General features: G+C 46.3%; 1 protein-coding gene across 7 annotated transcripts in view; it reads left to right on the top strand.

Moving 5' to 3' along the window:
- The first annotated feature begins 9,273 nt into the window (after nt 1-9,273).
- Nucleotides 9,274-12,717, top strand: part of LOC110134357 (BOLA class I histocompatibility antigen, alpha chain BL3-7-like) — a 12,719-nt gene continuing 9,275 nt past the window's right edge. For 2 of the 7 annotated variants that reach the window (XM_070456862.1, XM_070456860.1), the window contains exons 1-5: nt 9,275-9,380; nt 9,696-10,439; nt 11,328-11,603; nt 11,721-11,825; nt 12,251-12,283. In XM_070456862.1, coding sequence (XP_070312963.1) covers nt 9,317-9,380; nt 9,696-10,439; nt 11,328-11,603; nt 11,721-11,825; nt 12,251-12,283 — 1,222 coding nt within the window. In that variant the 5' untranslated portion in view covers nt 9,275-9,316. Of the gene's footprint in view, nt 9,381-9,695; nt 10,440-11,327; nt 11,604-11,720; nt 11,826-12,250; nt 12,288-12,422; nt 12,471-12,633; nt 12,667-12,717 lie in introns of those variants that run through there. The other 5 variants (XM_070456861.1, XM_070456863.1, XM_070456858.1 and 2 more) reach the window with 4 other exon arrangements.

Raw genomic sequence — 12,717 nt, 5'->3', positions numbered from 1 at the left:
CTTCATGGCCAGCAGCCGGACAGGTCTTTTTCCCAGGCTCTTGGGCCAGTGTATTTGGCACAGTGGTCCCTGCCGTCTCAGCTCATAAAGAGAGGATGTCTAAGTAGCCCCCGACTGTGAGCTGAGGATGCGCTCTGCCTTCCTTAAGTCTCCCTGTCCCTCCCCCTCCCCCAGCATCATGTGTGTGGGGTGTAGAGTGGGGACTGGCATGGGAGTATTTTTCTGGAAGAGAGGAATTCCTTTAATCACCTCTGCTCTCTTTCTTTTTTCCCTTCTTCCACGTGTATTTGAGTCATGTCATATCTGTAATCACAGAAAAATACCAAAAACAGAAGTACAATTTCCCAGCAAAATATGGAGCTGACACTGTGTGATTATCATCCAGGTGGAAAATAGAGCCTCTACCAGCACCCAGGCCAGAAGCCCCTGTGTCTCTCACTACATACACCCCACCTCCCTGCACACGTATCCACTAAGTGACCCTCCCCAACTCCTCTCCTCTCTGGCTCCTCCCCTCCACTCCTGTGGCCTCCATCTCATAATGTCACTGTTTCCTCCTTCTCCAGGAGCCTCCCCATATTTCTAGGGGATCTCTCCTCTTCCTCTTTCTCCCTACTTCCTCTTCCTCCTCCCCATCACCCAACTCTTACACCCCATCCTAGGGATAGAGGTTCCAGAGTTGATTCCCTGGAGGAAGAGTCTATAACCTTGTCAGTGGCCAGAAGAAATGACAAGTACTTGGGGTTCAAGGTCTCATCCCTTGATGACTAGAGCACCCTGTATGTTTGTGAGCTCCACCCTGGATCTGGAAACCAGGTGTTACAGCCTTGATATCTGATCCCCGCTGAGGCCAAAGTCTTTGGTTGTTTAGTGGAGAGAGAAACATCCATGTCAGCGTGTATTTTGGGAAACAACTCACACTTTGAACTTGACACTAGATGGACGCCAGCTTGTGTGCACAGCACTGACCCACCGCTGGGAGCCTAAGGGGAGCCTGGGCAGGTCTCTGGTAAGGAGGTCAGAGTGGAGCGCAGGTGTCCAGGCATCAGCCCTGTGGCCACACGGGGGCATGACCACTCTTCCCTCTCCAGTTCTGCACAGGGAAGGCAGAGGATGCATTGTGGTCTGAGTCAGACAGAGAGGGTTGCTCTGGTCCAATGAGGGGGTGACGGTGTTTTCTGAGCAGCTCTGGGGTCAGGCTCAGGGTTTAGGCAGGGATTGGAGGAGAGGAGACCCCAGAACCCTCCCTGTATCTCAGGTCCATCTTCTCTCTCCATGTCTCCTCTCTGCAGCTCATTGCTGAAAGACCCTGGAAATCTCAAAGTCAGTAATTGATTCTTCACTCCCTGTTTGTTTCTGGTTGATATTAAAATGTGTTTTAATTTTAGTATAGTTTGTGATTTACAAAAAAGTAGCAAAGTTAGCAGAGAGTTACTATATATCCCACACTCAGTGTCTCTATGGGAACATCTTATACTACCATCATACATTTGTTACAGCTAATGACCAATATTGATACAGTGTTACTAAACTCCAGAATTTATTTGAACTTCATTAGTTTTCCTTTAACCTGATCCAGGATCCTATCAAAGACACATATTAAGTCTGAATCGTGTCTCCTTCAGGCTCCTCTGGCTGTGACAGTCACACAGACTTCTCTTGTTTTTGATGACTTTGATGTTTTGGGGAGTACTGCTCAGAGACATAGTAGAACATCTTTCAATTTGACTGGGGCAAAGGGTTTTGGGGAAGAGGACCACAGAGATGAGTGACATTCTCCAGTCACCAAGGGTATACACTGTCCACTGGGATATCACTAATAAGTTCACCTCATCATCTAGTTAAGGTAGCATTTCCCAGGTTTCTCCTTGTGAACGTCTATTTTTACTTCCCCACATTCCACACTATAGTCTTTAGAAGGAAGTCACCATGCACAGCCCACACTTAAGCGGTGCTCTTCTATCAACAAGTGTTGCAAGGGGTTGTGCAAAAATAAGTTTTCAAATGAGTTGAACAAGTACTAGATTGATGAATAGACTGGATGGAGAGTCTCTGAGTAGCTTCATAAGAAACTGCTGATTCATTTCTAGTGGCCAAGCTGCTTCCTATTCCTGCCCCAGTGAGTGAGGGTTTCTGCAGCACCACATCTTGGTCAGCACTTGGCATCACCTGTTCTTAGATTCTAGATATTCTATTAGGTGTTATGATACATTACTGTCATTTTTTAATTTACATTTCCTAAAAACATAAGATGTTTAGTGTCAGGGAGCCACCGGGATGCGCCCACTCCATGACAAGGTCACGGGACAAGAGAGGAATCTGCAAGGCAGCTCTTCCTCACACGGGGCTGCCCCTGGGGGACCAATATGTCCCCTCCGGAGCCGCCAGGATGAGAAAGGAATCTGCAAGGCAGCTCTTCCCCTCGAGGTTGTCCCGGGGGCCCAGTATGTCCCTTTCCTCCTTCTGTCTTACTGTTATTGGGCTTTCTATTAATTTTTGGAAATATAATATATAGTAATAAGGCCTCCCTGGAAAAGTCCAAGCCTTTTTGGAAATGCTCATGATTGCTCTGGCTCAGGACACAACCATAAACATCAAGCCAAAAAAAAAAAAGAAAAGACCACAGGTATAGTCTGGCTACTTGTTTAAAAGGTTATAAAGTCCTAGAATAGAAAAGAGTAGCAGCATTTAGATTTCGAAGTAGATACACTGCTTCAGTTTACTTACTCCTTGGTTGAGAGGGTTTTCATTATTGCTATTTCCTTGCTGCTATTTGTCCATTGTTTCCCTTTCTTTAAACAACATGGGATATTATGGGTATTTTTGTAGAATTAGGAAATGGCATACATAGGATTTCAAAAGAAGATTTATATTAACCAGCTTCACTGCCATTATCTCACTATTAATAGAGGTGTTTTGCTGCTTTAGAGGTGTTTTTGCTGTTTAATAGTTAATCATTGTAAATTGAGGTTTTGTGGTTTCAGGTAAAGAAAAATATCAAGGTTTTTCTCATGGTACTATTCTTGGAAATTTCAAACATGTTACTGTGACCCTTCGTATGTATTGTTTTATTGTCCAAAGAATTTACACTATACCTGAGATTTGTATAACATTGTTTTGTTAGAATGAAACTGTTAGGCCATTGAGGCAAGAAGATTAACATACGGGACATTTAATAAAAAACCCTGTAATCAGAAGTGTTCCAGATGAATACATAGGGGAAAAACATGGAGAAGAAAAATATTGACAGAAGCACAAAACCAATATCTGACGTAATATGTGGTGACTTAAGGGGGAGGTAACGTTCATTCTATACAAACTGAGCTCTCCTAAAAACAAAAAAAAGCTACCTCTTCTACTCAACCTTCTGTGTGTGTCTGTCTTCTTCCTCACTGACACCAGTCACCCCTTGGGTATTCCTGGACCCGCTGGGGCTGGACCCCAACAGTTTAGCATCTTTTCATATGCATTCCCATTGTTATGTCTTTCTGAAGAGGTGTCTGTTCAGACTTTATTTTTAGAAGGTTACTGGTTATTGTTTGTTGAGATTAAGAGTTCTATGTGTATTTTAAAAGAAGTCCTTTATTAGATACGTGAATTTGCAATGATTTTTCCCAGGCTGGGGCCTGAGTTCTCATACTGTTATAGCAATATTCATTAATGAACAGATAGATTTTTCTGGGATGGAAAAATGAGAAATTTCTAACTGTAATCATTTCTGAGTAGAGGACGTGAGTGAGTGGGGAATGAAGGGAAGAACATGAATTATTTATTTTTGTATATTCTTAAGTATCATTTCAATTCTCTTGTGTGCTGGTAAATAATGCTTTCAAAAATTACAGGGGATTAAAAATCCCTTACATTAGTAAACACTTGACAGATCACCTTCAACTCATACATTAGGATGTACATTCTGATCCTCTAGCTGGGCTGGTGCTCTAGTCTGCCCTCCCTACAGGGAAGACTCACTGAGATGCCCAGTGATAGAAATACCCCCACTTCCTAACAACAACCAATCAAAGTAAGCCAGTCTTGCATTTGAAAGTGAAAGTGAAAGTCACTCAGTCGAGTCCGACTCTTTGCAACCACATGGACTACATAGTCCATGGAATTCTCCAGGCCAGAATACTGGAGTGGGTAGCCTATCCCTTCTCCAGCAGATCTCCCCAACCCAGGAATTGAACTGGGTTCTTCCTCATTGCAGGCAGATTCTTTACCAACTGAGGTATCAGGGAAGCACAGTCTTGCATAGATGCCCCTCAAATTCACCCAGCCAAAGTCCACATCCTGTATGTCAGCAGTCCTCAGCAGTTTTGGCACCAGGAATTGATTTCATGGAAGCCAATTTGTCCACAGACCAGGGGAGGGGAGAATAGTTTCAGGATGATTCAAGCACATTACATTTATTGTACATTTTATTTCTAATCTAATGTTGGCACTGATCTGACAGGAGATACCGGCCCAAGCCCAGAGCTTGGGGGACCCTCTGCTGTATATGTTCTAACACATCACGAGAGATGCCATGGTCCCCGATGCTGTGTGATCTCCCTTGCTGTATCCAGTATAAATCCAACTTGATTGCTCACAGCTTTGCTCCTGTTGGTCTTTGACTGAAGAACATTGAGACATGTTACCTGTTTGCCAAAAATTTTGATGTGTCTTTCCATCCGAATAGGGGCATATGATTGTATCTTGTGAGTGTCTGCTTGACAGGGAAGATTTATGTGTTTTCATGGCTTTTCATCTTTGGGTCATAAAATGCTTCATTCCACAGGAGTAAAAACTTCACGTATATTTTTGTCTAGGAGAGAGGTGTCCAAGGGTGAAGGGAAACAGAACTGATTGAATTTGGAGAGAAAGTATAGCAGGAGCAGTAAGTAAAAAGTAATAAGGTGGTGGATTCTAATGTTACATCTTTTGCTTCATAACTTTACAAGTATGTACAAGTCCTATGAAGTATTGATATCTGTTGTGTTCAGCTGATAACTTCTGTGTGTCCTTGTGTTTACCAGGTTAAGAAAAACACCAAGAGATCAAGGATTATACCCATTTATCATTATCGGACAACTAGCAGTGATGGGCAGTTTTGAACACTTATGACCTTAACGTGATAAACTTTGGTTTAGCTAATGTCTGAACACTCTATCTGTTAAAATACACATTAAAGAAACTTTCAGAACATGCTGTATTTTGAAGATATATCTAAGACCTGCACAGACAAATCCATGACCTCAATATTAAGATTATTTTAGTATGCATCAACCTATGAATCACAGAGTATCTTTTAGGGAAAGAGACAGCAGATTAATTAACAACGTTCTAGATATGCACTGACCAATATGCTAGCTAGTAGCCACATATTACTATTTAAATTAAAATAAATAAATGTGCTCAGCACAACAGACACTTTAAGGTGCTAAGTAGCCTCATGTAGCTACTGGCTACCTAACTGGACAGCATAGACATAAAACAATTCTTTCACCACAAATGTTCTGTTGGAATGGACTGCTCTTCATGATTTGTGGGCCTCAAATCAAGTGCATTAGACCACGTGAGATGCTGCTGCTGTTGCTAAGTCGCTTCAGTTGGGTCTGACTCTGTGCAACCCCATAGACGGCAGCCCACCAGGCTCCCCCGTCCCTGGGATTCTCAAGGCAAGAACACTGGAGTGGGTTGCCCTTGCCTTCTCCAATGCATGAAAGTGAAAAATGAAAGTGAAGTCACTCAGTCGTGTCTGACTCTTCACGACCGCATGGACTGCAGCCTACCAGGCTTCTCCGTCCATGGGATTTTCCAGGCAAGAGTACTGGAGTGGGTTGCCATCGCCTTCTCCTCCATATGAGATGAAAGGGCCAATATTATTTTTCTTAGACACTACGTCAGATTTCTGTCTGGGATATGAATACATATTAAGCTGGTGTGTAACAAAATCAAACTAGGTTATGAGTGGGTCTGGCGCCTTCAGGTACAAACTGTCCCCAGTTCCAAAGGGGAAACACTTGTCCCCCCACCTCCCTTCCCAGACTGAGGACACTCTCTGGCATCACTTTCTAGGGGCTGAGTTCTCTCCTAGAGCAGCCCAGGGGCAGGGCCCTCAGTTAAATTTGGGGAGGCAGGGAGTCCAGCTCAGGAAAAAGCATTTTCTGAAATGAAGAGGAGGCAAAGGAAGGGATCAGTTGAGAGACACCCTGGTTCATTCAGAACAGCAGTTCTCAGAGTGTGGCCTGTGGAACCCTTGATGTCACTGAGACCCTTTCATGAGATCCCTGAGGTGAAACCTACTTTCATAGCATCACTCAGATATTATTTGACTTCTCACTATGTTGACATTTGCTTTGATGTATCGCTTAGCAGTAACGGACTATGGTAGCAAACTGCACAAGTAATTATTTTCACCAAACCTTTCTTGTAGAAAAAAAGAAAACCAATAATCAGGTTTGCTTTAAAACATCCAGAATGACACATTAAAATTCTTATCTGTCCTTAATAAACCAAAATGAAAAAAATATGAAAAAGAATATATATATACACATGTATAAGTGAATCACTTTGCTGTACAGCAGAAATTAACATTATAAATCAAATATCCTTCAATAAAATAAATTTAAAAATAAAGTAAATAAAAATGCTTGTTTCCTAATTATCATTCTTAAATACACATTATAAAAGTATCTTCTGTGATGACATGGAAAGTACACACCGAGCACTTCTACTACATTTCAAAGTCCTATGGCCCAAGAAAAAATTCTGTGTGCTCTGAACTACCCTCTTTTTCATGGAAAACAACTGTTCTTGAAAGAATGAATGAGCAGAAAGATCTGTATAATTTAGTGAAACAATGTATTACTTTGTAAAAATCTTGTATTAGTACAAGAGATGTTCAATGAGCAAAATAGGCTTATGGATTTTAATGTAACAGAATAGAAAATAGTCAAAGATATTGTTTCAGGTCCACTGCAGAAAAAAATTTTGAGAAACTACAATTTGTATAGTTTTACTTTTGTATCCAAGATGAACATCCACAATTATCTGAAAAGATTATTAAAAAATACTACTCCTACCTATGTGTGGGTTTTTTCACTTTCATAGACTTCAATCAAAATAACAGATTCAATGCAGACACAAACCTGAAAATCCAGTGGTCTTCTAGTGAAAGAGACAAGAAAGATACTTGGAAAAAATGTAAAAAGCTCTATGCTTTTCACTACCCTGTTTATTTTGGGAAATAGTTATTCATATTAAACACATGGGTTGTTAATAGCCAGCCCTTAGGACTTTCCTGGTGGCTCAGACAGTAAAGCGTCTGCCTACAATGTGGGAGACCCTTGTTCAATCACCGGGTTGGGAAGATCCTCTGGAAAAGGAAATGGCAACCCACTCCTGTACTCTTGCCTGGAAAATCCCATGGACAGAGGAGCCTGGTAGGCTAGAGTCCATGGGGTCGCAAAGAGTCGGACACGACTGAGCGACTAAACTTTCCATTAATATTATTCTCAATAAAAAAACAAAAATCTTTAAAGTGTATTATTTGTAGTATGGAAAATATGCATAGAAGTGGTCACATAATACTATCCTTAGGGTCCTCACTAATTTGTCAGATTGTGTAGATACGTTAATCAAAATCGCAAACAGCCCCAGAGATAGGACTCAGGGAGACAGGGAGACAAAGAGCTCTCAGAGGGGAGTTCAGTTCAGTTCAGTCGCTCAGTCATGTCCGACTCTTTGTGACCCCATGGACTGCAGCACGCCAGGCCTCCCTGTCCATCACCATCTCCTGGAGCTTGCTCAGACTCATGTCCATCGAGTCAGTGATGTCATCCAACCATCTCATCCTCTGTCATCCCCTTCTCCTCCTGCCTTCAATCTTGCCCAGCATAGGGGTCTTCTTCAATGAGTCAGTTCTTTACATCAGGTGGCCAAAGTATTGGAGCTTCAGCTTCAGCATCAGTCCTTCCAATGAATATTCAGGACTGATTTCCTTTCAGATTTCCTGGTTTGATCTCCTTGCAGTCCAAGGGACTCTCAAGAGTCTTCTCCAACACCAAAGTTCAAAAGCATCAATTCTTCAGTGCCCAGCTTTCTTTACAGTCCATCTGTTATATCCATACCTGACTACTGGAAAAAACATAGCTTTGACTAGATGGACCTTTGTTGGCAAAATAATGTCTCTGCTTTTTAATATGTTGTCTAGGTTGGTTGTAGCTTTTCTTCCAAGTAGCCAGCATCTTTTCATTTCATGGCTGCAGTCACCATCTGCAGTGATTTTGGAGTCCAAGAAAATAAAGTCTGTCACTGTGTCTATTGTTTCCCCATCTATTTGTCATGAAGTGATGGGACCAGATGCCATGATCTTAGTTTTCTGAATGTTGAGCTTGAAGCCAACTTTTTCCCTCTTCTCTTACACTTTCATCAAGAGGCTCTTTAGCTCCTTTTTGCTTTCTGCCATAAGGGTGGTGTCATCTGCATTCTGAGGTCATTGATATTTCTCCGGGCCATCTTTATTCCAGCTTGTGCTTTATCCAGCCCAGCATGTCACATGATGTACTCTACATGTAAGTTAAATGTAGGGTGACAGTATAGAGTATAGCAGGGTGACAATATACAGCCTTGACGTACTCCTTTCCCAATGTGGAACCAGTCTTTTGTTCTAAGTTCAGTTCTAACTGTAGCTTCTTGACCTGCACACAGTTCTCAAGAAGGCAGGTCAGGTGGTCTGGTGTTCCCATCTCTTGAAGAATTTTCCACTATTTGTTTTGACCCACACAGTCAAAGGCTTTGGCATAGTCCATAAAGCAGAAGTAGATGTTTTCTCTCTTGCTTATTCCATGATCCAGGGGAGGTTGGCACTTTGATCTCTGGCTCCTCTGGCTCTTCTAAATCCAGCTTGAACATCTGGAAGTTAAGGGTTCAGGTTCTGCTGAAGCCTGGTTTGGAAAATTTTAAGCATTACTTTGCTAGCGTGCCAGATGAGTGCAATTATTGGGTAGTTTGAACATTCTACCTAGCAGGAGGGGAGGGATCAGGGCAAAGTCCCAGGTCCCTGGAGGGCGAGCCGCTCTGGATCTCAGGGTCAAGGGCGGAGTCTGGGGCTGGGACGCTCCATATTGGGGATTCCCCGTCTCCCCCAGTTTCACTTTCTCTCTCACAACCTGTGTTTAGCCCTGCCAGCCTGGACACTCGTGATGCGGCTCCAGTCCTCACTGCCACTGGGTGCCCGGTTTCTAGAAAAACCAATCAGCGTCTCCGCGGATCCCGGTCGTCTCCACCCGTCCCCTCCCCGGACTCTGCTTCTTCCCAGACCCAGAGGCTGCGAGTCATGTGGCCGCGAACCCTCCTCCTGCTGCTCTCGGGGGTCCTGGTCCTGACCGAGACCCGGGCTGGTGAGTGCGGGGTCGGGAGGGAACGGCCTCTGCGGGGAGGGGCGAGGGGACCGCCCGGGAGTCTGGGGGGCAGGACCCCAGGGAAACTGCGACCCCCACGCCCCTGCCCAGACCCGCCGCTTCCCCGGGTCCCTGCCTGTCCCTCCCTTGCTTCCCGACCCCTCTTTTCTACCCCTTTCGAAGTTCGGACTGGTTTTCGACCGCTTCCATCTCACTGGCCCTCCGCCCCCTCCGCCCTCCCGGCCCCCTCACCTCGGACCCAGGACTTGCGCGGGGAGAAGTGTCAGGTCGGGTCTCACCCCTCTTCGCCCCCAGGCTCCCACTCCCTGAGGTATTTCCTCACCGCCATGTCCCGGCCCGGCCTCGGGGAGCCCCGCTTCATCACCGTCGGCTACGTGGACGACACGCAGTTCGTGCGGTTCGACAGCGACGCCCCGAATCCGAGGATGGAGCCGCGGGCGCGGTGGGTGGAGCAGGAGGGGCCCGAGTATTGGGATCAAAACACGAGAATCTGCAAGGACACCGCACAGACCTTCCGAGTGAACCTGAACACCCTGCGCGGCTACTACAACCAGAGCGAGGCCGGTGAGCGACGCGGGCCCGGGTCCGGGTCACGACCCCCATCCCCAGGGACCGGCGGGGTCGCCCCGAGTCTGCGGGTCCGAGGGTCACCCCAACACTACGAAACATACCCGGCACCCCGACCCGGGAGGAGCCGGCGGGGCTTGACCCGGTTTCATTTTCAGTTTGGGTTTAATCACCGCGGGTGGTCGGGGCGGGTCAGGGTCTCACACCTCCAGGAGATGTACGGCTGCGACGTGGGGCCGGACGGGCGCCTCCTCCGCGGGTATGATCAGTTCGCCTACGACGGCAGAGATTACATCGCCCTGAACGAGGACCTGCGCTCCTGGACCGCGGCGGACACGGCGGCTCAGATCACCAAGCGCAAGTGGGAGGCGGCAGGTGATGCGGAGAGAATTAGGAACTACCTGGAGGGCCGCTGCGTGGAGTGGCTCCACAGATACCTGGAGAACGGGAAGGACACGCTGCTGCGCGCAGGTACGAGGGGCGCGGGGCCTCCCTGATCTCCCCTCGGGCTGGAGCTGGCTTCCCACGAGGAGAGGAAAATGGGGTCCCTGTGGGAACAGCGCCCCAGGTTCTTGTCAGGAGAGCAAGGAATCCGCCCAGGTTTTCATATTCTGTACAAGACAGTCACCAGTGGCCCCACTTCTCTGAAGGACAATTAAGGAATCCAGTGTCTTTGAGGAAGAAGCAGGAAACAAACCATCCCTGAAATAGCTGGTCAGCGATGCCCTTTGACCCTGGCCACCATCTTGTGATCCATGACTTTCTCTCTCAAGATATGTTCTCACCCTGAGAGCATCTAAGGAGGCCTGACTCCAGCTTTTCTGAGTCATTCAGCCTCCACCAGTCTGTATTCTCCCCCTCACATTATTAGAGCTCCTATCCTAGTCTCTCATTCTAGAAATTCCCAAGGACTAATATAGATCATCCCTGATCTCTGATTTGAGGCTGTTATCTAGCTCTTGTGCTGCTTTTTTCAACACCATGGTCTTGAATGTTCCATAGCTCAGCCTGTAAAAAAGTTCATAATACATCTGGGGATCTGATGTACAGCCTGGTGACTATAGTTAATAATAATCCTGTATTGTATACTTTAAAATTGATCTTAATCATTCTCATCACCCCTGTCAAACAGACACACACATAAGGTAAGTTGATGAATATATTAATTACCTTCACAGTGTACATATATATCAAAGCAACATGTAGTACACTTTAAATGTGTACAGTTTTTGTTAAGTATACGTCAGTAAAGCTGGGGAAAAAAATCAGTGTTCTGTCCTTTCTCAGGATGGTCACATGATGCTGCTTCAGTGACCCATGGAGGTAACACAAACTGTAAATTTTCTGATTCTTCCTCAGACCCTCCAAAGGCACATGTGACCCATCACCCCATCTCTGACCGTGAGGTCACCCTGAGGTGCTGGGCCCTGGGCTTCTACCCTGAGGAGATCTCACTGACCTGGCAACGCAGTGGGGAGGACCAGACCCAGGACATGGAGCTTGTGGAGACCAGGCCTTCAGGAGATGGAACCTTCCAGAAGTGGGCGGCCCTGGTGGTGCCTTCTGGAGAGGAGCAGAGATACACATGCCGTGTGCAGCACGAGGGGCTTCAGGAGCCCCTCACCCTGAGATGGGGTAAGGAGGGGGATGGGATGGAGCTTCCTCTCAGATAAAGCAGGAGCCCTTCAGGACTCAGTTCAGCAAGGTCAGGACTCAAACCTGAGGTCAGGGCCTCTTCCCTTTCCTCCACAGAACCTCCTCGGACCTCCTTCCTCACCGTGGGCATCATTGTTGGCCTGGTTCTCCTCGTGGTGGCTATGGTGGCTGGAGCTGTGATCTGGAGGAAGAAGCACTCAGGTAGGGAAGGGAGGGAGGGATCTGAGTTTTCTTGTCTCACTGGGGGTTTCAAGCCCAGGTAGAACTTTACCTGCCTGGTTACTGGAAAGTATGCTCCACACACGCACGGAGTATGAAGTTGATGCTAACATTTTGCTTCTCTAAAGCATGTATGAAAATGAAAGAGAAATTTTTCACCTTCCTAATTCCTGTTGGGGACCAGGTTTCCAGCACTTGAAGGTCAGAGGGAGATCCTTGCTGAGGACAGACCTCCAGGAGGGCAGGTGGCCCAGTCCTTACACATTTCCCTTCTCTATGTTCCTGATCCTATCATGAGTTTTGACCACAGTTCCAGAAAGTTCTCTGGGGTCCAGGACTAGGGGTTCCTCTGGGTCTCATGACTCAGCCTTCTCCCTGGCCTCTCACGTGATATTTTCTTCTCACAGGTGAAAAAGGACGGATCTACACCCAGGCTGCAAGTAAGTATGAAGGGGGTGATTCCTGAGACCCTTGTGAGGGTGCAGACAGGAGGCCATGGGGGGCTCACCCTCCTCAAAGTTCCTTCTCTAGTTTCTGTCCTGTGGGTTCTGAACATGTCTTGGTCTTGTTCTCCGCTAGGCAGTGACAGTGCCCAGAGCTCTGATGTGTCTCTCACGATTCCTAAAGGTGAGATTCTGGAGGGTCTAGATTGGAAGGGGGATTGGGGCAGAGGGGACACATTGGGCAGCAGGGATCTTTGAGTGGGACATGTGAGTGTGTGGGGGGCTGTGGAGAATGCCAGCCCTTATATGACCGACCTGAACTGGTTCCTGATTCTTTTCTCTCACAGTGTGAGACAGCTGCCTTTGGGGACTGAGTGATGCTCAGTCCCACTTTGTGACGTCAGATCCCAGGATCCCTCTATCTGCAGCTG

This window comes from Odocoileus virginianus, chromosome 27, assembly GCF_023699985.2.
Source record: "Odocoileus virginianus isolate 20LAN1187 ecotype Illinois chromosome 27, Ovbor_1.2, whole genome shotgun sequence".
Taxonomy (NCBI): Eukaryota; Metazoa; Chordata; class Mammalia; order Artiodactyla; family Cervidae; genus Odocoileus; species Odocoileus virginianus.
This window is presented reverse-complemented; position numbering and strand designations above follow the sequence as displayed.